This window comes from Rhipicephalus microplus, chromosome 5 (genome assembly GCF_043290135.1).
Source record: "Rhipicephalus microplus isolate Deutch F79 chromosome 5, USDA_Rmic, whole genome shotgun sequence".
NCBI classification, from domain to species: Eukaryota; Metazoa; Arthropoda; class Arachnida; order Ixodida; family Ixodidae; genus Rhipicephalus; species Rhipicephalus microplus.
In genome coordinates, this window is record NC_134704.1 from 48684393 (window position 1) to 48708841 (window position 24449).

General features: G+C 43.5%; 1 protein-coding gene and 1 long non-coding RNA gene across 7 annotated transcripts in view; one reads left to right on the top strand and one right to left on the bottom strand.

Moving 5' to 3' along the window:
• The window catches only part of LOC119173877 (uncharacterized), a 229219-nt gene that overhangs the window by 187433 nt on the left and 17337 nt on the right, over window positions 1-24449 (top strand). For 3 of the 6 annotated variants that reach the window (XM_075895392.1, XM_075895396.1, XM_075895391.1), the window contains exons 5-7: window positions 11176-11354; window positions 20280-20414; window positions 22570-22714. In XM_075895392.1, coding sequence (XP_075751507.1) covers window positions 11176-11354; window positions 20280-20414; window positions 22570-22714 — 459 coding nt within the window. The remainder of the gene's footprint in view (window positions 1-11175; window positions 11355-20279; window positions 20415-22569; window positions 22715-24449) is intronic. The other 3 variants (XM_075895395.1, XM_075895393.1, XM_075895394.1) reach the window with 3 other exon arrangements.
• Window positions 1-24449, bottom strand: part of LOC142817771 (uncharacterized) — a 225988-nt gene that overhangs the window by 178032 nt on the left and 23507 nt on the right. The window lies entirely within an intron of this gene.

The window sequence follows — 24449 nt, forward strand, 5'->3', positions numbered from 1 at the left end:
AAATTTGTTTGCGCAGCGAGGCGAAGCCCATATAAGCCTAGTAATAACACCATGCTGCCTGCAGGGGCCAGGGCACAAGAAGTGCGGCTACCGGACACTTAAGTCAAGGATTGGGTCGCTTTATTACTTGTGTTTTTACACGTCCCTTATGCAGCTATGAATTCACTTATTGCATTTTTGATCAACGTTCGTTGTTTGCCGCCAGTGTGGCAAGATACATGGTGGTCGTGCCAATGTTTCCTTTTAAACATCCATTTAAGTACAGTCCACAAATGACCTATACTCATCAAACAATCGGGTACCCTTCTCGTTTTCGACTCCCTGATTTGTACTGTTGCGTTTCTCCTGCGCTGCCCCACATTTCAGACATTTAAAAAGTAACTCTAAGTACGCGCATTGGCCAATCGATAAACAATTAGATAGCCATGTGCTTCTCTCTGCAGTAAAGCTTACTGCAAAAAAGCCAACTCTAGAGAAAGTTTTTTTTCTCTTGTGTGAAATTCACGCAAGTAGAAACCCTGAAACGTGTCGCAAGGGATTGATTGATTGATTGATTAATTCATTCATCGTTTTCATGCTCGCTATTGATGGCCTATTCTCAGTTTCACGTATCAGATGCAACGCTGTGGAATATATGCAAGTAGAATGTGCCAGCAATATGCTCAATCATTATTCATTTTTAAGGCACACAGAAAAAAAGAAATCACAACCACGACAGCATACAGGGCACCAAGTGCCGCTATAGTGGGTGTGCGTGTGTGCGTGTGTGCATGTGCGTGTGTGTGTTTGTGTGTGTGTGTTTTGCGCCTTTAAAATAAATTATGAACGTACATTAACTTGCCAATCTAAAAGTTATTTTTAAAATGTGCAAGTCCACCTGCCACGTTCTTGAGTTTTGTCGTTGTAAACCTGGCCTTCACGAGTGGCTCCGGCTACGCGCTACTGGAGCTAATCGCGGAGGCCATGATACAAAAACGTAGAGACGCTAAGCGGTCCAGAACAACCTATTGACAACCGTATGCTGGATTTGTTGAATTTTATGACGCAAAGCATCTTCATTTATCACTCAGTCTAAAAAAAGAGAAAAACACGTTACGGTTGGTAAAGCTTTTTTTTTTCTTGCATTTACTGCGAGAACCCTCGCTAGCTTCGGCACCAATGCACCTGGTGTACGAAACGGAGTGTACGTGAAACAGTGTGCGATCTTCCTCAACAGGCGACTACAAAATCTACGCGACGACACTGCTGGCAACGTTCTTCGTGAAAACATAATGATAGATATACGCGATCCTGAATGCAAAATGTGAAATTTGTCCGAGTGCTACAAATATTTACGTAGCCAATAAGCGTGGCTTTGTGGATTTTTAGAGGTTTCTACCCTTGTTCTCGGAAAAGACGTTCGTTAAATTAGCGTGACGATTGTTACCATCACGTATACAGATGCAGCTGATAGATATCAGGCACTGCTCCTCGCAAAGCCCGCTTCACTTCAAGTAAAAGTCTTAGACGATTGTCTTCACCGCATAACTCTATGTGCAGCAAAGCAGTCTTTCAGCTCGTTAGCAAATATCAGAGGCACGTGTACCCGTGGGTATGTGGGATGGTGTAAATGTTCCTGAAGGACTGGCTGTGGCATGAGGGGAGAAATTTTTATTGATTGATTGATTGATCGTGAATCTACGACTTAAAACATTTTCGTGGAATGATTCGTATGTTGTTTCCTCTAAAGCTACGAGAGGGCTTGGGACAACCATGCTTTCTAGTCGAAGTACTGTAAATATCGTGTTGTACAGACAAAACAGGTATAGTTTCATTCTGCATGTGGCAACGGGCTAGGATCATACCACATGGTGAAAGTGTTTGCTCACTGTAGAGAAGAAAAAAAAGACCAAGCCATGCAAAATGAAAGAAAAGATCATCATGAAGTTTCAAAGGATGGACAAGCATCCTATAATGGGTAAGACTTCGCTTCATCAAACAATTCGATCTTGAGATTTTGCGAGCATATGATGCAAAACTGCTTCATCTTTCAGAAAATGAATCACACTTGAGTATCGGCAGTTTCATAAATAAATTATGATCCTTTGTGTTCCACATGTTGACAGAAAAAGAAAATTGGTGTACCTTTCTCTGCGTCTATTCAAAAACAATATTTTTAGAGGCTTGTGTTCCTTGTTTCCAGACTCTTAACGAATTCGCAAACAAAAAGTCTAGCGAGCGTGAACTGGTGGCATTTACATAACTGGAACTAGAATCAGTATTCTAGAAGAACTTGTAGTCTTTTGAATATTAAAAAAACACACACTCATAACTGCCACTTTTCGTACATCGATAAGCGTAAAAAACATAAATATAGTTTTGGCTACATGTACGCTTACAGTTTATAGTTCCACTTCTGTGAAATCTTTTCTGCGAAGTTGCAGTGCTCGGCGGATAATAAATCTTCACGAAAAAGTATATAAGTATAAAAAACAAAGAAAAAAGAAGCGAATACACAAAATAAATTTTTAAATGAGTTCTGGGCTGCAACACAAGCTGCGTCTATCTTTAACGATTCCTTGAATATTTCATGGCTATATTTTTTTCGCTATCACTGCAATATGGCCAAATTTCAAAACTCATTTTTAAAGTTTCACCCCACATTTAGTGATGGCGATGATCCAAGAGAAGTAATCAGAAACAATGCTTGTTTTTTTATCTTATTTGCGGTCGCACCCCCCCCCCCCCCACCTCTGTTTCAGCGAAATTGTTTTTAATTGCTTCTTTGGATGTTGTGTATGATGTGAGATGGTCCACGTCCAACAATGTCTGCATTCCGGGCCATGTAAAAGCCAGGCGCTATGAAAGTTAGAGGTTATCATAGCAACATCAAGTATGAAATGAGGGCGAGCTTTAGAAGTGCGTGGAATAATTAGACCGAAGTTCTGTTCATTTCAGTTTACACCAATATGTGTTTTCCGAGTACGTGTCACCATGAAGACGGTGTTGATAAGGTGCGTCTTATGAGTGACACACTCTGAAAAAATATCGAGTAAAAAGGGTGTCTTTTTGTCCCACAACAATAATCGTCATCAGGCTTGCGTGCACTTCCTTTCTTGAAAACTCGGCGCTGTCCACTTTCCTATCGAGAATGCAACGTAACCATAATAATGGGCATGTCGATCGCGACCGGAATGCACCGGGCGCGTTGCAATAGCGCAAGGATGGAACGCAATATAGATGACGATTATTGTTGTGGGACAAAAAGGCGCCCTTTTTACTCCTCTTTTTTGAGTGCACCAGGGCCGCAGCTAGGGATTTTTTGTGTGTGTGTGGAGGGAGGGAGGGAGGGAGGAAGGGAGGGAGGGGGGGGGGAGCGGAGACACTCGTTGAATTCCTTAGAAAACTCCTGCTTTCGTTATTTGTTTTCAGTATAACACTCCCTTCCAACCGAATTTTTATTGAGGGAGACGGGGCAAGCCCCCCTCCCCTGACTACAGGCCTGAGTGACACGATGGAGGGATTTCACACCCGTATAACCACATTTATAGACACCCACACCTCATGACACAACGAAACCAGCAACCAATGAAGCTAAACAAAGTATGGGGTACGCTATCTACTTTATTTGTAGTCTTTAATAACAGTGGTGTAGTTATCACGATATACATGCGAGGAAGACGAGAAGACAGCCTGCCGCCACCAGGGATCGAACGTATCCGGGCGTCGGAATAGATACCAAGAAATTGGACGCGTGGACGAAGGCGGAAAATATTACGTTGGGCGAAGAAATCAAGAAATTCGCAGGCATAAAAGGGAATTCGCTAGCGAATGACAGAGCGCACTCGAGATCACTGACTGGCACCTTCGTTTTGCAGTGCACGCGAGATAGGCAGATGATCATCATTGTTTTAACGATGAGGGAGCCCTAAACAAATTTCGAATTTACGCTGATTTTGGTGGCCTTCGACATTTTACGTTTGTGAACTTGTCAAGGAAGGCTTCCTGGGCGCTGCCATAATCCACTTTGAGATGTCAATACGATATGCGTAATCCCCACAAAAACAAAAAATGCAGTGCCGAGGCAGTAACGCCAGCTCTTTTGTTCCGTTTTCTCAATTGAAAAGACTGATAATACCTTTTCAACGGACAGAAGGATCACCTCATCGGCTTCTGCAGTGCATGTTAGGGTAATCACGTCTACTAACAACATCCCATAGCGCATTGTGTCTGCACCCAGGAAGCCTTCGTTGACAAGGTGCTTAGACTCGTGACAATAAAGCTTCGTGCTATACGACGTTTTACAATGTGCGCGTGCGTCTCTGCGGCAGAAACGCACGCACGCACACACAACACACTGCACTTGGTGGGCGAGGTATCTAAAGTGTCGTTGGTATGCGCTTTTTTATCAAGGGCCCCTGGGTGCCCCCATAAATCCCCTCGGGGCTGTTTTAAATACGCGTCAAACCCCATCCCCGAACTTCCTTAAAATGCACTGCTGACTCAAAAGACGTCATCATGCATCAGCCTTTGTACTCCCGTGCAACTGTGCAGAAAGTCGGCGCTTCCTGCCTCCGCTAAAAGGAGATCTTACACACTTTTTTTTTTCGTTTAAGACAAGCAATAAATCAATTTATTGGTTTGAACCATAATCATCTCCCTTCAGAACTCTTTGATCGTGAATTTTATGCTGCTAGGTTGATCACTGGTAGAGCCTGAAGGTATGAAGGTTTTACTTTTGTGTTCCGACGTCGCTCGAAAGTTCCACCACTAGTAGCACACTGCCGTATTGCAAGTTTCGTGGTACATCGAAGTTTTTCTTGTTCAATTCCGATTCCCAGACCTGTCATAACAGAGTGAAGTACATTTTCACTGATGTCAAAACTCGCTTGGCCTTCATAAACACCACGACAATCTGTGACGTGGTAGCGTCGCACAGCAACTTTTCTTTTTTGCATTGTTTGTGTTTTACCAAAGTCTTAGCATTTATTGCGACAACCTTGCCTCCTTTTGCATAGTAAAAAAGTACTTTACACACGATGTTTTAATGGTTACTTGGTCTTCTAATATCGCATTTCAGTTACGATATATGCTAGTGGATAGATATTGGTATAATAAATTAGTGGCGTAGCTAGGGAAAGGGGGGTCAACTTTCTCCTGAAATACCCCCCCCCCCCCCGAGAACACATTTCTGATTAGGCTACTGTAATAAATGTACCAGTAGTGTAGCCAATTTTCGTTTTTGTGCGAAAGGAGTGGGGTTTAAATTGTACTTTATGTGTGTTCATGCGTGAGTTTGTGTATGCGCGTCTAATATATACACTTGAAAAATTGAAAAAATCCGGGAGAAAGTTGAACTCCAGCAGTAAAATGCTCGCGCAAGCTAGGAAATCACAATGCAGTCGTAGCTCTAATTATCCTTCGACATAGAGTCCCAGCCATGGTGTCTACATTCAGAACCTAATTTATTTTTGTGATTATCACTCTCTTAACGTGATCATGACTGCAACTTTACTTGACAAGCTCCTCAAGATTTTGAAATGGGTGATTTAAAGAATGTGCCTTGCCGCATATAATGTTCGGATGGCCTGAATCCTGCTTGGCAACCTTGCAGGAGCTTTAAAGAAAAAAAAAAAATCCGTGAAACCCGTTTGTGAAACCACGTCAAATATCGATTCAAATAGCGCGCCAATTTTAGCTTGGCGATTCGCCGCTGGGCGTGCTAGCAGCGGCGCCGGTATGTCAAAAAAGTAGGTCAAACAAGACAAACCGGTCGTTGTAGCAAGAAAACTTCGTAAAAACCGCTGTTATTTTCACGCGAAAAAAATACGCAATCAACCTATTGTAGTTATTTACGGTTACAAACAGCGTTGAGTTTATTTGTTTTGATTACGAACCAGTGGCGCCGCTTATCGCATCATCGCCCGAATCCAGCCTAAAGGAAGCTCTCGCTTCACGTAATGGCGGCGTCCTCGATCAAGTATGTTTATTGTTTCCATACAGATTTACGCGGTCCGTTTCGCGTCGTTGTGAGGTATCGTTAGCCACGAGGCGACCTTAGCGAATCAGCGGAGATACACGTCCAGTCCGATCGCGCGAGCGAGAGCTGACGACCGCGTCTATCGCTCCTGATAGCGCCAGGCTACCGTAAGCCTCCAAACGAAAACATACAAACTACACTCGGCAATCTCTGCTTTGTCGGTGTTCACTGGAGCGCACCTTTTTTGTGATCGGCCAGGCTATGTTGTAACTGCGGCGACGCGTTCGATTTTTTTGCCCGGCCTTGTTCGGACACGTCGCACGAAATTTCTTTTTAGTCCGCGTTGTGCAATCTATCGCCGCTTGAAATCTCGCAATCGAACCATTGTTAAAGCGTCTCGCCCTTATCTCGGACTGACAATCGCGATCTTCCGATAACGAAAAACTGTCGACGCTCCGGTGCTCTCCGGGCAACCCGGGCCGATTTCGACGTGTGAGGAGTTTTGACCCCCTTATCATTGCCCGCAGTTTTCGCGAGCGGTCTCATTCTAAGATGTGGTCTATGGTGAGAAGCGAATCGTGCATGTAACGCCTTTATCACAGAAGCGTGGTAAACTCGCCGTTGTCGCTATTATTTTCTCGACGCATCGTCACTAATTCGCCGAAGAAGGCGAGACACGCCGTAAACACAAGCACGCACGCACACTTCGTCAGATTTTCGCTAGAGTCCGTCAACTATCCGGCGATTGCGGAGCCAACCCCAGTCGAGGCTTATCTCCGTCTCGCATCTTTAATCGTATTTTTACCGTGTGTCGTGACGTTGCAAGGCTGCTGGGGCCTAAAATATCCGCGCTGGAAACAAACACCTGGCCTGCCGCTTTGTTCCATTTCGTTTCTTTCTGTGCATTTTATTTTCTTTCCAATGTGGAAGTCTTCTCGCAGTGCTTTGATCGAGGTTGGACGTGAGTACCACTTACATATTACGGGCCCCCGTCGGTGGCTTCGTTTCTCGCATTCCATTGTGGCTGACAGGTTTGTATTGTATTGTTTTTTATTGTCGTACTGGTTCGGCCCCCACAGAGTTGTCGCGAAACCGCAGACGCGCTTGACAAGTGCTATCAGTGTTTCTCGTTTTGATTGTGTGCGTCAGCGCAGCCGCAGAACGAAGGGGGTACGCGTTTCGTGTGTTACGAACGCGACGGGTTGTGATGTTAGGTTCGCGGTCGGGCCCGCCAGGGTTCCATAGTAACGCGCGCCTGTACTTACCTAACAAAAAGAAGTGGAATGATTGCCGCGCACGCATTGCAAAGCCCGTTCGCTTGCTCGCAGCGAACGGAACGAACAGCGACCCGCACCTGATTTCTTTTTACGCTACACAACAATTTAGATACGTGCGAATTTTTATTGATGATCTCTGCCCTGGTCACGTGACTGACGTTCGTCTGCTGTGGACGGCGAGCGCGCGCGGGTTTCCTACGGTTTTGCGAGTTTCCGCATGTGCACTGGGGTGAGCGTGAAAGATTGGATGTGTGTGTGGACTGGTCTTATCTCGCTGTCATTTTGCTGGAATTTCACGTACGTAAGTTCTTTTTGTTAATTTCTTGATGTGCTTTTTTTTCTACGAATGCTGTGGGTCGGTGGTGATAGTACAGGTCAGTACAGCATGTCGATTTTGCATGCCCGATTGTACTCCTACTCACTCTCTCCCATTTCTCTTTCCCTCTCACTCAAGTCACCCAATTTTTATGAATGTGAGGCACTCGCCTCAATGTTGCACATTATTGAGTAAATTAAATCAAGTCTTGGAAGTGAATGTCTCTACACATAACATACTTTACATAACTGAACTCGGTTTCTATAAAGAAGGTGGTGGTGGTTGTAAATCACATTTCAAGTGCTATTCAGAGTAGCATGGGGTATGCCTGCCGTGTGTATTTCGGCCTGCTAACTACAATTGTATGTAGTCCTGTCACTTAAGGAATGTAGCTATTCTCTGCATGTATGACACCGGATGAATGAAGCACGTGTAGTTATGATAAGCAAATTAATTTTTATCTTGCAGATTAATTAAGGCTGTCTTTTAGGTTCCCAGCAGGGCACTTCATTTAGTGTTTGTCATAACGTCGATGTTTTCTCTTTTCTTTCCAGGTAGTGTGGAAGCATAGATGAATATACGTCAGCCCTTGGAGTAGCATTGAAACAAGAAAATTGTCGCTGGTGTATTTGCATGCCACTTTTTGTTTTAAGGACTATCCAATTTTGGGCGTCACAAGTATATTGCACATCAAACGCCTGCCTCTTTCTTGAATGTGTCTTTGTTGGAATACAAACATGTTTGAGGATACTGTTTATTTCTTAATGTCGGCAAGAAGTGTTGAATGATGAGCAAAGTGACATATATATATATATAGCGATTCTGCTGTTTCTAGCCAAATCTGTGTAATTTGGTGTTTTTGTTAAGAATTTACAAAACGTTTACAACTGTACACCCGTTAGCCATGTGACCTCACTGAGAAGCAGTCATTTTCATGCAGAATTTATTGTCTACACCTTGCTATATGGCTTGTTAATAGCTTAATAGTTCATTCCTGTTCGTGAAATATTATCGATTGTAGTTTTATCAACAGCAGTTTGATATGACTTTTATATTGCATTATTGGATATTCTATGTCCACTTTTGCAACATTTTCATAATTTTGTGTCAGTAGTAGTACAGAGCAGTTTTATTGCTCCAACTTTACAATTCACAGCGCTGTTGTTTTTGTATTCACACTGTTTTGCTAGCTCTTTGTGTTACGGTACTGATGATCCTGCAAACATGTGTCGTGAGTAACTGTGTTGTATGGCTAAGCATTTCAGAACTCATTATGTCGTCTAGTGCATTACCTGCATTGTTGCATGAAACCAGGTTATAGTCTTTAAAAAATATATTGGGCATTTGTGAAAGTATGTCACTTTGATCTACGATGAGTTGAAATTCTGTTTGGTTGCCATTATAGATTTCTTTATCCATCAATAAGAAAAATTTACTTGCTGTCGCTGTAACTATTATAGAGACACACTTTTCTGAAGAGGCAACACCAAAATTGGCTGAATATGATAACCAGATAACCAAACAGTCCGACTTTTTTTTGTTTTATTGAGCACCAAAGCTTATTGTGTAAGCCTACCTGATACTTATTCATTGAAACGATGCCTATGACAACCTTTACAAGCAACTATTAAATTATTAGCCTATTCCAGTGACGTTGAAATTCCGGCTATCTGCGAGGTGTCACAGTGTATGCTAGTAATCTTATAACTTGACAGAATATTGATGACAGAATATTTGACAGAACGATTACAATATTTTTGTGCTCTCTAAATGAGTATTTCAACAACATTGGCACTCTTAGACACGTTTCTCGCTGCCGTTGACTCGGGGCAAAGTGATTTTAGAGGTTCGCGATTCTCGCTTGCGCTAGTATAGCTATAGTCCTAGCCATTCTGTAGTTATGTGCAAGTGAGTGTAAGGTATCAAGTAAACCAGTATTGAAAGTGGCACCAGACTCGCTTTGCTACGCGAGCTTCACTGCAGCTTGGGTGCTCGGTGAAGGCTTTCGATAATGTACTGATACTCATGCTCCTAGGCGTGTAATGTTCTTTGACTCCTTTATGAAATGTACTATTATACGTAAAGTAGTAAAAGAAATTGTGAGGCATGCATGAAGTCAAAATTATGAAGTCCATAGCATGAGCACTGTGGTGAAAGAGACTCGAGACAATCGCTAACTTGCAACTGACAAGTGCTTGTCTTGCATCCTATTCACTGTCCGGTCCATAAGTTGCGCGATTCTCAACTCTGCAAGTATGAAACAAACCAGCCCAGCCTTTACGATGACGTCCTAAATTTGTCACTCGAATGAAAGAAAGAGTATTCGCCATACCCCTAGTCACGGCTTACGCCTGAGCAATTCAATAGCAGTGAAATGGGCCTGTACAACAAATCACTATGTTTCATTTGTGCCGAATTCGATGGAATTCTTCTTTAGTAAATCAGATTACTTCTCATGTACAATGTTCCAATTAAAGGGATAATTGCTGTGCTGATTGTGTAAGCCAGCTGTAAAGGACGCAAAATTGATGGATTTGGGGAAAGAGTACTGTAGGCTCTCGGTGAACGAAATTTCATAAACAGAACTCTCACTTAGAGGGCCAGTAAACTGGCTCCTACATTTTTTTTTCACGCCCCTAATAAGATCGCTAATTCGTACCGCGGCGATCACATTTTGCGAATATTTTGGTGAAGCACACCGTACAGACTCGAAATTTCGAAAAACTATTCGCGCGCTTCTTTCCGTCGATTGACCAGTTCTTCTTGCATGTGTAGTGACGAAATCTTGTCCATTGGTTACATGATGCACCCCTAAGCTTGTCGATAGGTCCTTAGCACAACGAAACAGCACCTTGGCTGCGCTCTCAGTGTTTTCATTTTCCTGTGATGCGCTCTGTCATTTTGTAGAGCCCGACACTACTGATAAAGCGACATTGCCAACGAAAGCCTGCCGATTTTAAGAGGTGTCTCGCTACTTTACTGCAAAGGAAAGGGTGCTCCTAGCGCTGTGCTTCTTTACCACGCTGCTTTGACATGTGAGCACGTAGGCAAACCTTGCTCAGTTGTTGGCTGCATGCCGACGACATATTGATGATCTCTAGCTGCATTGGCAAAGTGGGAGTAGTCGTGACAAAGGGCCCTCTTCGCAGTGAGAAAAGGGAGGCAAGGACGAGCAACATACTGAAACCAGCTGAAGTGGATCATTTCAGACCCTGTAACTTCCTTACTACTGTACTTAACCGTGAAGTTCTTGTGGCAGCATGTTCACGTTGTACCAGTGCACAGTTATTTCACCCTCTGAAAATTTGGACCGCGAGGTTGTTTACTGGCCTTTTAAATAGGACAACTACCTCTAATACTATTAGTTTCATACTTTATAGTTTCACACTTCTATTTCTCCTTGAGTAAACAAACCTCCTAGTTATGCAACATGTTTTCCTTGTCCCTCCAGTTTTTGTTTAACAAGAGTCTACTACAGTTACAAAAACATATTCTCATCTTTCATCACACCTATCTTAATCTGTTGTCAAAAAAAAGTTTGTCACCGTATGCTAATCTGTGCCGTTCTGCTGTGGGTCGGCGTCCCCGCCACTCCCTCTCTCTGCCTGGCCCTTCCGTTGCAGACTCGTCCGACTATGCGGGGTTCGGTGAAGCCAGGGAGTGCGTCAACTGCGGTGCCATCTCCACGCCCTTGTGGCGCAGAGATGGCACCGGCCACTATCTGTGCAACGCGTGCGGCCTGTACCACAAGATGAATGGCTCCACCAGATCCTCTCAAAAACCACAACGGAGAATGGTACTGGTTAGTCCTGGCATTGTCTTCATTTTCTGCAACCCCACGAAGCAAACATGGATCTACATTTATCCATGACGATAGTCCAGTGGTTACGGGTGCTTTACTGCAGACCTGCAGGTCGCTGGAACGAATCCTATAAATGGTGGCCACTGGTGGAGGCGAAATGCCGCATGCCCTTGTAGTACCTAGATTTAGGTGTATGTTATAGTACACTGGATGGCTGAAATAGCCGATACCTTCCAACACGTCGTCCTTCATATTAATATTGTGGTTTTGATACATAAAACCTCGGCAATTATTAATGCTTGTCTACGTTGAGGGAAACTTTCTTGCCTCTTTTGCCTGCTGTGGAGGATACAATTATGAACATATTTAATGTGAACAAGAAATTCCAAAGGAGAACAGTCCTTGTGAGCGACACTTTGATAGCACTAAAAGCTGCAAGGGCAAGTGCTGTAAACAAACTGTTGCTGTTAGCGGGAGGCTAAAGAGGAAAACGATTTTTTTGTTAGTATTGGTGCATTATAATAACAATAATAATACATTTATTTCATCATCATTGTGTACATGATGACAGGGGCCCGCAGTAAAAGCTACAAAATCCGGGGATCAAAAAACAGCTTGACTGAGCTGCTGACCCCTAACTTGGCGAACAACAAGGATTCAAGAAAAAAAAAAAACGCAACCAAATGTGCATAACATAACAGAAAAAGAAAAATGAAAGACACAATACAAGAAAGTACACTTTTAAGGCACAGAAATCGCGAGCAAACAGATAACAGGAATTATGAAAGAAAAAATGATAACAACTCTTTATTTGTCAATGTTTCAAGGGGTGTGTTTTTAGCTGCGAAGCTATTGAGCAGTCGCGGAAGCTGGTTTTCCAAGGTTTGCGTGCCGTAAGTTGTTCTGTATGTTTGAACGTGCCATATATCTGTATTTCTTGTTCTGCATATATGTTTTCGCGGCTCTAGCAGAGCAATCTTACGAAGTAGAAATGTACTATACTTGATTTCACGCTTGAAGGAATGACAAAGACGATACTCTTTACCCTTTAACAATTCCAAAATTGTCACGCTTGCAGTGAAAAGATTCTTGGTAAGTAAAAATATGTACAGAAAAGTATGTCATATGCAGGTGGAGATGCCAATTTAAAATTTGTGCACCAAATACTGTGACGTCAAAAATTTTGACTATGTTTACTAAGGCTTCACAGCTGCGATTAGGTAAAAATGAAGCACAATGTCTGCTGATGGGGCCAGAGACTTAAATTACCAAGTTTCGGGAAATTTCTTAAAGCTAATGTTGGCAAAATGTGACAAGTACACTTCAAAACTCATGACGTCGCACATGCAGATTTCGGTGCAAAATTAAATTATGGTACGTCGACATTCATTTTCTTTTGAATAATAAAATATAATGGTGAGAGTAATTACATCAGAGTTCTCGGGGAATACATTATCAATCTAAAGCTGGGGACGGCAACATTTCCAGGCGAACGGCCACTTGGGATAAAGCTGACACAGCGGGGGCCGGATAGTGGTGGGCGGTGGGTGGGTGTCATAATGGCCAAAAAAAGAAAAAAAATCGGTGTTTTGGCCATATGTACTACAGAAATTGCAAAATAGAAATCATGTTTAATTTCTGCATGGAAATCACGAAGTTTTAGTTTACAAAAACAAGTTACAAGTGCAAACTAACTTTAGGTAAAAATTTCACATCTGCCTTTAGAAAAGAAAGGAAACAACAATGGGAGGGGGTGAGTTGTGACGTGCTGATGGCTGCATAAAACTGCATCGTGCGTTGCATGTGGCCCACGAGGCAGTATATTATGGGCCACAGGCAATTAAAATGTAGTTATTATTTTATGATACAACTGTGGAGGAAAAAAGGCACTAGTTCTGTGCTATTTGACCTCTACAAAGTATAAAGCAATAACTGGATATAGCTAGGAATAACTACACTTTAATTCAGTTGTGTTTTTTTTTTTCCCTCTGCATAATACTCACAGCATGGCACTTCCATACAAATCATTCTTCAGATTTTTTTTCTGTGATTGCAGTTAAACATTTCTCTTTCCGTATAGCCTTTTTTTCTGCTAATAGTAATAGTTAAATGTGACTGTATTAGTATTTTCTTTTTCATGGCTCTGGCAATTATCTCTTATGTCAGTTAGCTAGACCGCATGCAGCTTTTCTGGCTGCTTCAGAAACACGAGGTCGCTTCCCTGAATTATGTTGATGTTAAGGATTGGGAGAGGTAGTGTAAATCAGGCAGCTGACAAAAGATAATGAAGTTGTGACGACCGCTCCGTTGGAGCAGGAGGCTCAACTTAAACGTCAGCCATTGCTGTTCGTTATGTGGAAACTCGCCAACGGGTGGCTGGCAATATATTGAGGAGTGTAGAGAAATATCTTCACATTGAAAGTATTGAAATCAGTATCTTGTAACATATAGAGACTAGAGGCCATATAGAAAAGTATTAAGAAGAGTTTATAGGGTGGCTGGCATTAGTATGGAGTATCAACTTTTTGATAATCATTGGTGGCTGATGAAAGCGGTGCACTATAAATGGAGACGATGGAAGCCGTGCACGACACAAACGCTGGTCCTATTAGTCACTAAACAATGTTTTGTGGCCTACGATTGCCTGTTACTCTAATCGTGGCGCACATTGTAAATCAAGAGATTGAATGCTTGGGTTACATGTGCCAAAACCATGGGGGGTGGCGGTGTAAATGCCGGCCACCACTCTTGTTCACCGTGCACCGCTGCTGATAGACCGCCCACAGTTTCGATTGACCCTGTTACAATGCGCTTCTGATGAACCAGTAGGAATCGTGCATACTTAACGCCAGCAAGCCGTGCTTCCCGCCACTTCGTTATGTCAAGTATACTGAAAAGGTGGCCATGCGGTTTCAAAGATTGCCAGCTCCAGTGCCAGTACTCGTACACAAGCCCTTTCTTTTTTTTGTGTGTGCCATAAATGCCAGAAATTTGTGACAAAGAATGAAATATGCATATGTGTTGAAAATATGGAGGCTCATTTCTGGGGATAGATCTGTGTAGTAGTGGACACTGAATAGTTTTGATCATGCTGGGTTTTTTTATCTGTACCTAAATCCACAGGTGTACTGGCACCTTGGCTCTTGTCTAAACGCTGGTGCTACAGCAGGAAGTCCAACCTTTATCCTTGAGCTCGGCAGCTAAAAAGATGCTTCGTGACCAACACATCATGCACATCTAATGTAGGCTTCAGCAAACATCATAGCATAAAGATGCCCTGCCACGCAATATGTGAAAGACGGGTTTGAGTGTTGGAGAAGAAATTCATAAGCTACACATAAAGGGTATGTGTGGCACTTCGTCTCGATATCTTTTTGAAAGCAACCTTCAGTGCAGTGATTATTAGGTCCCCATAATTGAGCATCGTCCCTTGGCTGGCAGCTCAAACATAACTTAATTGGTTGTCAAGAGATTGTCATATCAAAACCTTTTCAAACCGAGTTCAGTAGAGCTGAAATGGCGCTTCTGACTTTTAATAGTTTGTGCCCATGCCCGTCCCCGAGACTTCTGTGCAGTTCGTGGCCACTTGTTCCCTTTCACACATCACTGTGTGACGGGTGTTTCGCATGAAATTGTGACACTAGAAGCGAAGGGTGCGCGTACACAGCTGTAAATAAAGAGTGCCCTCGCTGTGATTTTTATTAAATTGTAACGTTAACTTTGCAGCAACAGGCTGATGAATTTTTCGCTGGGCACATGCATGCATAGCACTATTTTTGTTATGTCTGGTGTCTTAATTTCCATATTTTTGAAAGACATAATTCCAAACAACTCATTCTTATGTAATTAATATGTAATGTGTACATAAGCAAACACGAGAAATGTACTAAAAATAATGTTTTTGTTGGAGAACTTGCTATATTGTTGTTACAGTAATGGTTTTGCAGTACTATAGCAGGACACAAAAAAGAGATGCACAAAACCTAGATGCACGAACTTCTTCAGGTGGTGAGGGGGTGCATAGATGGATATATTACCGTTGAACCCCATAACGAGAGACATGCACAGGGAAGCTATTCTTGCCTTTCACATGAGGAGTCTTTTATAGGCAGTATACCATGTATGCATATTTTCATCAGCCCGTATTTTAACGTAAGCACCCTGGTGTCCGTTATACCCTAGTGTTTGTTACAGCACTGTTTCTTATGGAGGGGTTCAATCGTAATTGCATTCATTTGTATATTCTCATGCCAAGCATGAGCTGGGTGAATAGGCGTTGATGTTAGTTTTGTCGTAGACGTCGGTCAGCTCGTGGTAAATCGGCTGAGATAAGGGGTGGCTCCAGAATGTGTTGATGTGTCGAGGGTCAATGCAGATAAACGCCCTCAGACTAACAACATATGACTGTGCAGCTAGAACACGCCACTGGCATCACTCTGCATCGCTTTAAGGTGCCAGTGGCATCTTAAAGCACCATGCCAGTATTGCAAGATGTGTGATAGCTCTTGCGCAGCATCTGCAATAATTGTTAGGATTTAACGTCCCAAAACCATTATACGATTATGAGATACGTCACAGTGGAAGACTATGGAAATTTCAACCACATTTAGTACTTAAAGGGGGCATGTGGGCTGAAATTCAACTTTTGAGTTGCTTCACTAATACAGTGAAAACTCGTTAACTCGGATCTCACAAGACCGGTGAAAATATCCGAGTTAATCGAATTCCGGATTATCGAACCATCAAAACAAAAAGAAAATCTGCTCGGCACAGACAAACCTTTGTTTCATGAAAAACTGTGTCAACGTAGTCTGTCTCGTCATCGGAATTAGTGCTAGAACAATCTTCAACCCCATGTGTGGTGGTGTGCATGGTCACTGTCGCGAGAACTGATGCAGAACTCTGCGAGGACAGCAAGAGCTTCAACAGCCTCCTGCACGGTGTGATGTTGCGTCGGCTCATCTTGAATGTCATCATCGGAACAGTGATTCCGATCCTCTTCAAACGTTTCCGATAATATGTCATCATCAGTCAGTAAGCCAGGAACGGCCACACCATTATCAACGCGCACAAACACAGCCTGAGAATGTAACGGCAACTTCTATGTCAAAGCGCCAACTCGCACAACAGTAAATTCTTCTGATGTACCCGAGCTGCCCTTGCACAGGCGTCGCGGGCAACTGGGCTAGCCGCAGCTGCCCAAACTGTCTTGTGCGGCGCATTTCGCAGACACTGGATGCACCGGCAGCCCGAGCGCTTCCGCCGAGTGGTAACTAGCTCCACTTGGCCACTTCCCCCTTCATTCACTATCATCATGGTCATATTCTGCTGCTGTTCACTCGGCTTTGGTTTCTCCAAAACTTCAATTCCGCCGTCGGTTACAGCGACGGAGCCGGGACTTCATGCTTTCAGTAAACGGAATCGGTTACCGATATCGGTGCATGTCTACCGTATAGGTGCGATATCGGTGCGTGTCTAAATCCCGCCGAATTGACGAACATTCGACATCATTGAAATATACACAGTTTTGCCGGGACCGCGCTGCGTGTCCGAGTTAACGAAATCTGGATAAACGAGTTTTTACTGTATTATAAAACTTGCAGAGATAAATCATCTCATTGGTTTTGGGAACATATTCCAATTTTCCAGAACTCTAGCATGAGGAAAAAAAATATTTAACTGTTATGTTGACCAGTCAGGTATGCCCCCCCCCCAACTAAGGAAAACTATAATTTCGAAAACAATGAAAATTTAAGGGTTAGTATGTATAGTTGTATACACTTTCTATATGGCTTGCAGTTCAGGATATTGCCAGTCCTATATTCTTTATGACGTTTCCATAAAAATGTGATCGTTCTAAAAGCGAATAATTTTTTTCTTGCCACTGCATGTTAGATATGATTTTTTTTGTGTGTTGCATAGTGGGGGATCAGAAAAGTGCCCTAACTTGTTCCTAGCAGAACTTAAGCTTGTGAGTAGCTTATGACGAAGCAGTTTAAAAATTATAGTTTTTTCTAGAGGCTTCTACACCCCAAAAATGACAACTCAGAAAAACGAGTTTAAAGATTTCACAACATGCTATATAGTTTGATGGTCGAAAAAACATGTGCCAAAGCGACCTGCTGTCTTAACACAGTGTTCCTCATGAACACGACGCTGTTCTGCGATAATTCACATCTTCAGTTTTCCGCAGGGTTCGAGCTGTGAATGTTGCTCGCAAAGCGGGCCACCCGCTAATTGCAATGAACTGCGAGGAAAGTGAACCTGTGAGCCGAGTAGCACACAAACACAGCAGGATTAACTCAGAGTTGGTGCGACAGCAGTGGTAGATGGCCATGTGATACGTTTCTGTCAGTTCAAGCTTCACTTCGTTTTCCAGAGAGTCTATCGTTGCCACGGATAAAAATATCTTTCGTTAGTTCATTTGTTAATCCTCAAGTATACTGTTGAAAGAAAGAAGTCATCCTAGACCAACTGGCCCCGAAATACAAGCGTTCTAACACGATCATTCAATTCATATTTGGTCTTATGACTGCTTTGCAGCCGCGTCTTGCAAAGAGTGCTTCAAAGATGATTTCAACAGAAAAGGTGCTCCATCATCTCATGAAAAGAATTCATTTTATTTTGTTGTACTGCGCTGATAACTAAACTTGGTGAGCATGTTCTGTAATGAACCAGCATACCAAAATAATTCGGATGTGAAAATTCATTTTTTAAATAGTTTTTTTTTCAGCCTCGCGTCTCCCTTTAACACGCGTCTAACTCTAAGCTCAAGAATCTCTATCATTTTGCTGTCATCGAAATGTGCCCGGCGTAGTTTGGATTCGATCCTGCAAACTTTGGGTCTGTAATCAAGCACCGTAACCACCCGACTATGACGGTAAGTCTCGGCATAGCATGTGTTGCCTTGCATGGTGCACCAGTGTATCGCCGAACCTGTGTACTTATTTGGCCTTGCGGCTAGTTGCATCGGTGTTTTGTTAGAGTACCATTCGTAGCGTTCAAGGGCAGTGCTAATCCTTGCCGGTGCCTTTCATTGCTTGGTTCTTCAGGCGAACGTCATCGTTATGCATCGTTTCAGTCATTGACATTTTGCATAGTTTACACTGTTGTGTACCTTATCTGTTCCACTGTAGTTTTTGGCTGCATAGCAGAATAATTATGTGGTGCGCATGGAGTATTGCTGCACGAAATGTCGCTCACATCGCTTGGATTCCCGAAATGCTTCTTGCGACCACGGTGGCTTCCACCCTGTCTTGCTCGTTGGATGAGTTCGGGATTGTTACAGATGCGCTGCTGTTTCTCCCTATGCTACCGACCGCGCTCATTGTGATCTGTCCTGCTGTGATGCTCACGGTCAAAACTTAGCTAATGAGTGCATAAATAAGTATGAGACGTACTGGTTAGGAGCATCTCATTTGTGAAGCAGTGGGGATTGAAGAGCCAGCCTTGCACTTTATTTCCAACATTTGCTTTGTGCCTTGCTTTGAAGGTCAACTGCAAGAATATCTAGATGGTTTTGTAAGCCTAGCTTTACGTCAGCGGCAAAAGTTTAGAGAGCACTAGGTTTGGGAAGGTATTGAATTTGCCGGCAATTCGCGACTGTATTTGTTCCAAATGCGCAGTACACGTTAGCGCAATTGAGAGAAGGCTTGAAATATGCCGCCGTCATCTGTGAGCAGCTTTCCACAAGCCGCGTCAAAAGTATAGTTTTTCTTCGCTGAACATGAGTATCGCTGAAAACAAGATTGCGCTACATTTTTAGCCCGAGGTTTGGTTCTGCTAATGTGAAAAATCAATGTGAACTACTTCTTGATAGATGGATATGTAATTACAGTTGAATTTAGACTAATCACTAGAAGACACTTAAATCAACAAACTTCGGGAACAGTATTGTCGCAGTGTATCGAGCGCCCAGAAATTATGTGCTAAGAGTTCAAGGGAAGATGGTAACTGAAAGAGGCAGAAAATTCTTTGAACGTGGCTAGAGCCAACCTTTTGACAAGCGAGCTTGCCTTCTTCAAGGCTGAAACTGCCCAACGTGAAGCGTGCATGTGCGTGTCTCGTGCCTTATTCTCAAACTCAAACAAGAGGGGGAAAGGAAAAATGCACAGCAAAGTGGGAGGGGGATGGGCAAGGAACGGCCAGTGTGCCGAATTGGGTGAGCCGGAAGAAACTAGGAAGCAGCGAAAAAATTCCAAGAAATACGTTAGCTCCTCTTAGGTGATGCCTGAGGAAGTCTATAGCACGGGCACCGAGAAATTCCCGTTTGTAGAGTCCCCACTGCTCTGTAGGACAAGGCATCAATGACGCCTATATTTGAAGGAAGCATGTAGGTTTCTCCCGGCACGAGTAGAATCTTATTACGCAGATTCACATAGTCGGGTGTACAGCGTGGCCGCAACTTATTGCTGTGCTTTATCGACTTCCTTCTTGACGGCAGTAGATGTGCCTGTCGTCTGCAGTCTCCGCAGTGCCGGCGCAGGAGACTGAGCATTCGCTTGCTCGATGAGGCTGTGGTGCCCTCTTTTGCGCCACACCCGAGTCAGTCCCATGTTTCGGAAATGTTTTAGCGATCTAAGTTTCCTTAATGGGTTTTTTGGCCATTTCTATTAATTATATTATTTTAAACAGTGTTAATTTTAACCCAAGTTTGAGCTTCGCCAGCCTTGTTACGGCCTGTATTGAGCGCTCTGTTGTGGGTTTGATCACACCACGTGAGATGTGCAGATGGACAACAAGCAGGTCTTCTAAAGTGCTCCACACTTTAGAGGGGCTGGTGTTAGGGGGATTCACATCGAAAGTATAGAAGGGAGGTAGGTGTTTCACTAAGTTATCTTATGTCGATTTGACGAATTTAGACAGTTAATCATAGGTCGTGCCTGAAAGTGTTAACGGTCAAACGCTGTGTCCAATTTTCTTTAGCAGCTGCCGACTACTTCTCGGCGCGCTGGGCTGTGCTGCTCGAACTGTGGTACCACGGCCACTACCTTGTGGAGGCGGAACAATGAAGGTGAACCAGTCTGCAATGCGTGTGGACTCTACTTCAAGCTTCACAATGTGAGTGTGTACTGTTACACTTGGGACTATACGATAATGCTGCCCTGTGCACCAGAAAGTTAAAATGGTACTGACAGCAATTTTTGAAGTGTAATTTGCTCTGCCATACAAATCTCAGTTATGCTGACAGCATCACTAGCGAGTGTGAGTGAAACAACTGTATTGATCGCTAAAATATTCCTGTCAACATTCCTGGATTATTGCCCCCTGGAGCTATTGTTAGGGGCGAAGCTCCTTAAGGCGTGGGCTCAGCGTCCCGTCAAAATCGTATGTAGCCACCTCTCGTTAGTTCTTGAACCGGCCATAGAGGGTGGTACTTGTACATATAACGAAAAGCATATAAGCTGAAAAATGCTAATGATACGATACTAGAGGACGTTACTTGTAGTATGATAAATAATAAAAATCGCAGCATATACATGGAGTGAATGATTATGAGTGGGGTGAAGCGTCCTTGAGTCTGTCCACACTTCCATCCGTTCGTTCGTTCTTGCTTCCGTTCATCCGTGCGTTCATTCGTGCATCCGTCCCTACATTCTTCCATCAGTCTCTCTGTGCGTCCTCCCGTGCTTCCGTATGTTCGTGCGTTCGTGTATCCGTCTATCTTTCCACTTCGCCCCACTCGTCATCATTCACCTCGTTGATATGCTGGAATATTTTTTAAGTGCTTTATTTGCTCACATAATGATAGCACATATTTTTCATTCCAAATGATTTATTGAAATGAAAAAGTGTGAATATGACTCGAGCTGTTTTTTTTTTTTTCAAAGAGGAAACCTTTTTACATTAGATAGGTGCCATAAAATTTGCACGCCTCACCCTTTCATATTTCTGTCGTTCTGTAATTGACCCCTCACTTCTACTACAATTCATAATTCAAGTCCTAGCTGCCTTCTTTGTCAAATTCGTTGTCGGGACCAGCAATGTCATCACAGGTCCTACGGGAACCAACGTTGGGTTCCATGCCAATGCTACCAACACGAACCGATGACAAAATGTGCTTGGTTGTCATAGTGTGATGTCAATGTGCCTGACCCCCTCTAATGGAGGTGCTATCGCTGGAACCGTTATTAGGCACCTTACGAATGCTACCGCCTTGGACTGAGAACAAAGTGTGCTAAGTCGCCTTTGTGTGACGGCAGTGACAAAGTGCCTGACCTCCCGACAGAAGTGCTGGCGCCACAAATGTGGTTTTGGTTCCGTACTCGAATTAAATGCAAAGGCAAGTTTTGTTCCCGTTGTTGCTTTTGTTTTGCTCAATTTTTTTAAATACGTCGTGAAGTCTATCACCAAACTGCAAACACAGATCTCCTTAAAAAGAAAGAATTTTGACGGCTGCATCACAACTGTGTCTGTTCTATCCGTCCTCGTAAAGTGTGCACTGTTTTTCACTTGTTAACTTCTAAGTGGCCATGTTTTTGGCTCGCAAGAACAAGGAAAGCGTTGTAGATGGTGTGTGCGAACTTCAATGTTTTATCGTTATGCAGCAAAAAAGAGGAAATACGCTAGTGCAATCTTTATGCGGTAAAATACAGTAACTACATTCATGCCACCACAGGCCAAATTAAATTCTGTGTTCTTAAAGGGACGCTAAAGAGAAATAATAAATCTGCTTAGATTAATAAGTTTTCACGCGACAAATCTGAGGTTGTTGATTTCAACATCGTAGGTTTATTTATGGAGGAAAAAATCAAGTTGAAAATTTCAATTTTGTGCCAAGACCACTTCTTCAAGCCAAAATCTCTTACTTATTCCAGTGCCATTGGCTCTACATACTAAGTTTTCTGAAACTTAGTATGTTAAGTATCTGTCCTCCTCAGAGGACAATGTACTTCATTCACACCAATCAGTAACTATGTAGGTCATAGTAGGCGCCGTCCAAATGTGCGATGTCACAGCGAGTGGTGTGGAAATTTCAAGGTGGCATCGCTACCCACATTTTCTCTATGCGCGTTTTCTCGCTTACTAAGCGTTTTCTCACCGCAAGCGGGGTATATTTGGGATAGTCAACGGGTAATTTATCAATGCAAGAAATAACGTTATGCCTTTCAGTGTCCAGTACTGGGCATAAGTAAAATCTATTCTTAGTGATCAGGGGTGTGCTATTCAAGCTAACCGCTGTGGCATTCACCTGCTGGTGTCTCTTCTTGCACAGATAAACCGGCCTTTGGCAATGCGAAAGGAGAGCATCCAGACTCGCAAGCGCAAGCCCAAAGGCAAGAGCACCCCTGATGGCAAAGGACCAGTTGGACCCGAGAACCTTTGCACTTCCTCCAAGCTGGAAAAGGAAGAGCCCTTGGGTATGTCGGGCTTTTGATCTCAACTCTCTTATCAACTGCTGCCCCGGCAACAATGTGACTGTGATTGCTCTTACGATGTGGCACCCAGCTTTACTGGTGCGATTTCATTGCTGCCGTAAGTACTGGTAGTTCAAATGTGTGCTGTCAAATCCTGCAAGAACGAAATCAATGGGATGCACGAAAAAATAGTGAACTTTCGTTGCTGAGAATTTTGATTTATACAGTCAACTGCCGATTTTGCAGACCCTCTAGGGAGCGAGAAACCGTCCGAAAATTCGAGCAGTCCGAAAAAATGAATGCAAGAAAAAAAACGCATTATTTTACTGATAATTTTCAATGCAAGCAAAAAAAAAGCGCACCATTTTGCTAATATTTCTCAATGCAAGCAAAAAACGCCCCATTTTATTGATATTTCTCGGATCAAAAGGGTCAAGGTCGAAGTACAAGACTTCCGGAACTCTGCCAAAGCATCAGTGGGGTGGCTCTGAAAAGAGCCGTTAAAAACAAATGCATGCAGCCGACACCGGGTGTCGTCAGGGCAGCCGGTGTTAGAGCTGCACTGACTTGAAAAACTTGTTGATCCTTGTTTGAACGGCGTTCCGCTTGCATGTGATCACATTCGCCTCGTTCTGAGCAAGGATCATGTCATCACTGTACACTGATGACAGCGTCACCAATGCTCGCATCAATTCGGCGGTCGTAGGTGGCGCAGGCGTTGGTTCCTCTTTTTCGACATCGGAGTCGTCTGAATCCCCCATAACCTGACTGACTATTTCGTCGTCAATTAGCTCTGCGCAGAAGTTTAGCTCGTTGTCAGCGTCAACGAACCGCTCAAAAGTTGTATGGAAGCACCAGCAGAGTGAAGGTCGTTGATAATATTGTCCATGAATGCGCACAAGTCAGTCATGCTGTCGCTTTCTTCAAACAAGTCTGCTGCCTCTGTGTTGAGTGCGTAGCCTGCGTGGCAAAAGCAGTTGCGAAGCGTGTCTTGCGTTACTGCCTTCCATGCGTCCGCAAGCATTCCTACAGCAGACCGAAGGTCAACGCTGTAGCCTTTCCCATTTTCCGAGCACAGCACCATGCGGTTGAGTATACGTGAACGGTACAAAAGTTTCAGATTACAGATGACGCCTTGGTCCATCGGTTGGAGGATCGCAGTCGTGTTCGGCGGCATGAATTCCAGCTGGATAGCCTTCAAGTTATTGATTTGACCATGAGCAGCGCAGTTGTCAACGAAGGGCAGAACACGTCTGTTCTGTTGTTCAAACTTCCTGTCCAACCTGCGGACATAACTCTCGAACAACTGCTGCGTTACACATGCCTTTTTGTTGGCTTCGTATAACACTGGCAGCGTTGCCTCTTTAAAACACCTCGCGCTCTTGAACTTCCCGATTACCGTATTTACTAGATTCTACTGCGCCCTCGATAGTAACGCGCACTCGGTTTCCACGACGAAAAAAAAAAGTAAGACATCGATTGCAACGTGCACCCATTTTTCTCATTGGCCCGCACAATCACACCACTCGGGGAAATTACTCCTTTCGGGAGCGTCTTCTGTTTAAATATGAGGTACGGGGGAACCTTGTGCCTATCTGACATGCAACGGAGCATTGCCGTCACTCTAGTTTTACCGTGGCCCGATGTCAGCACGCGAACTTGCTTTGCCCCCTTCTTCCCGACCGCTGTGGTGCCAGGCATGTCGAAATAAAGAGGCGTCTGATCGGCATTCCCGATT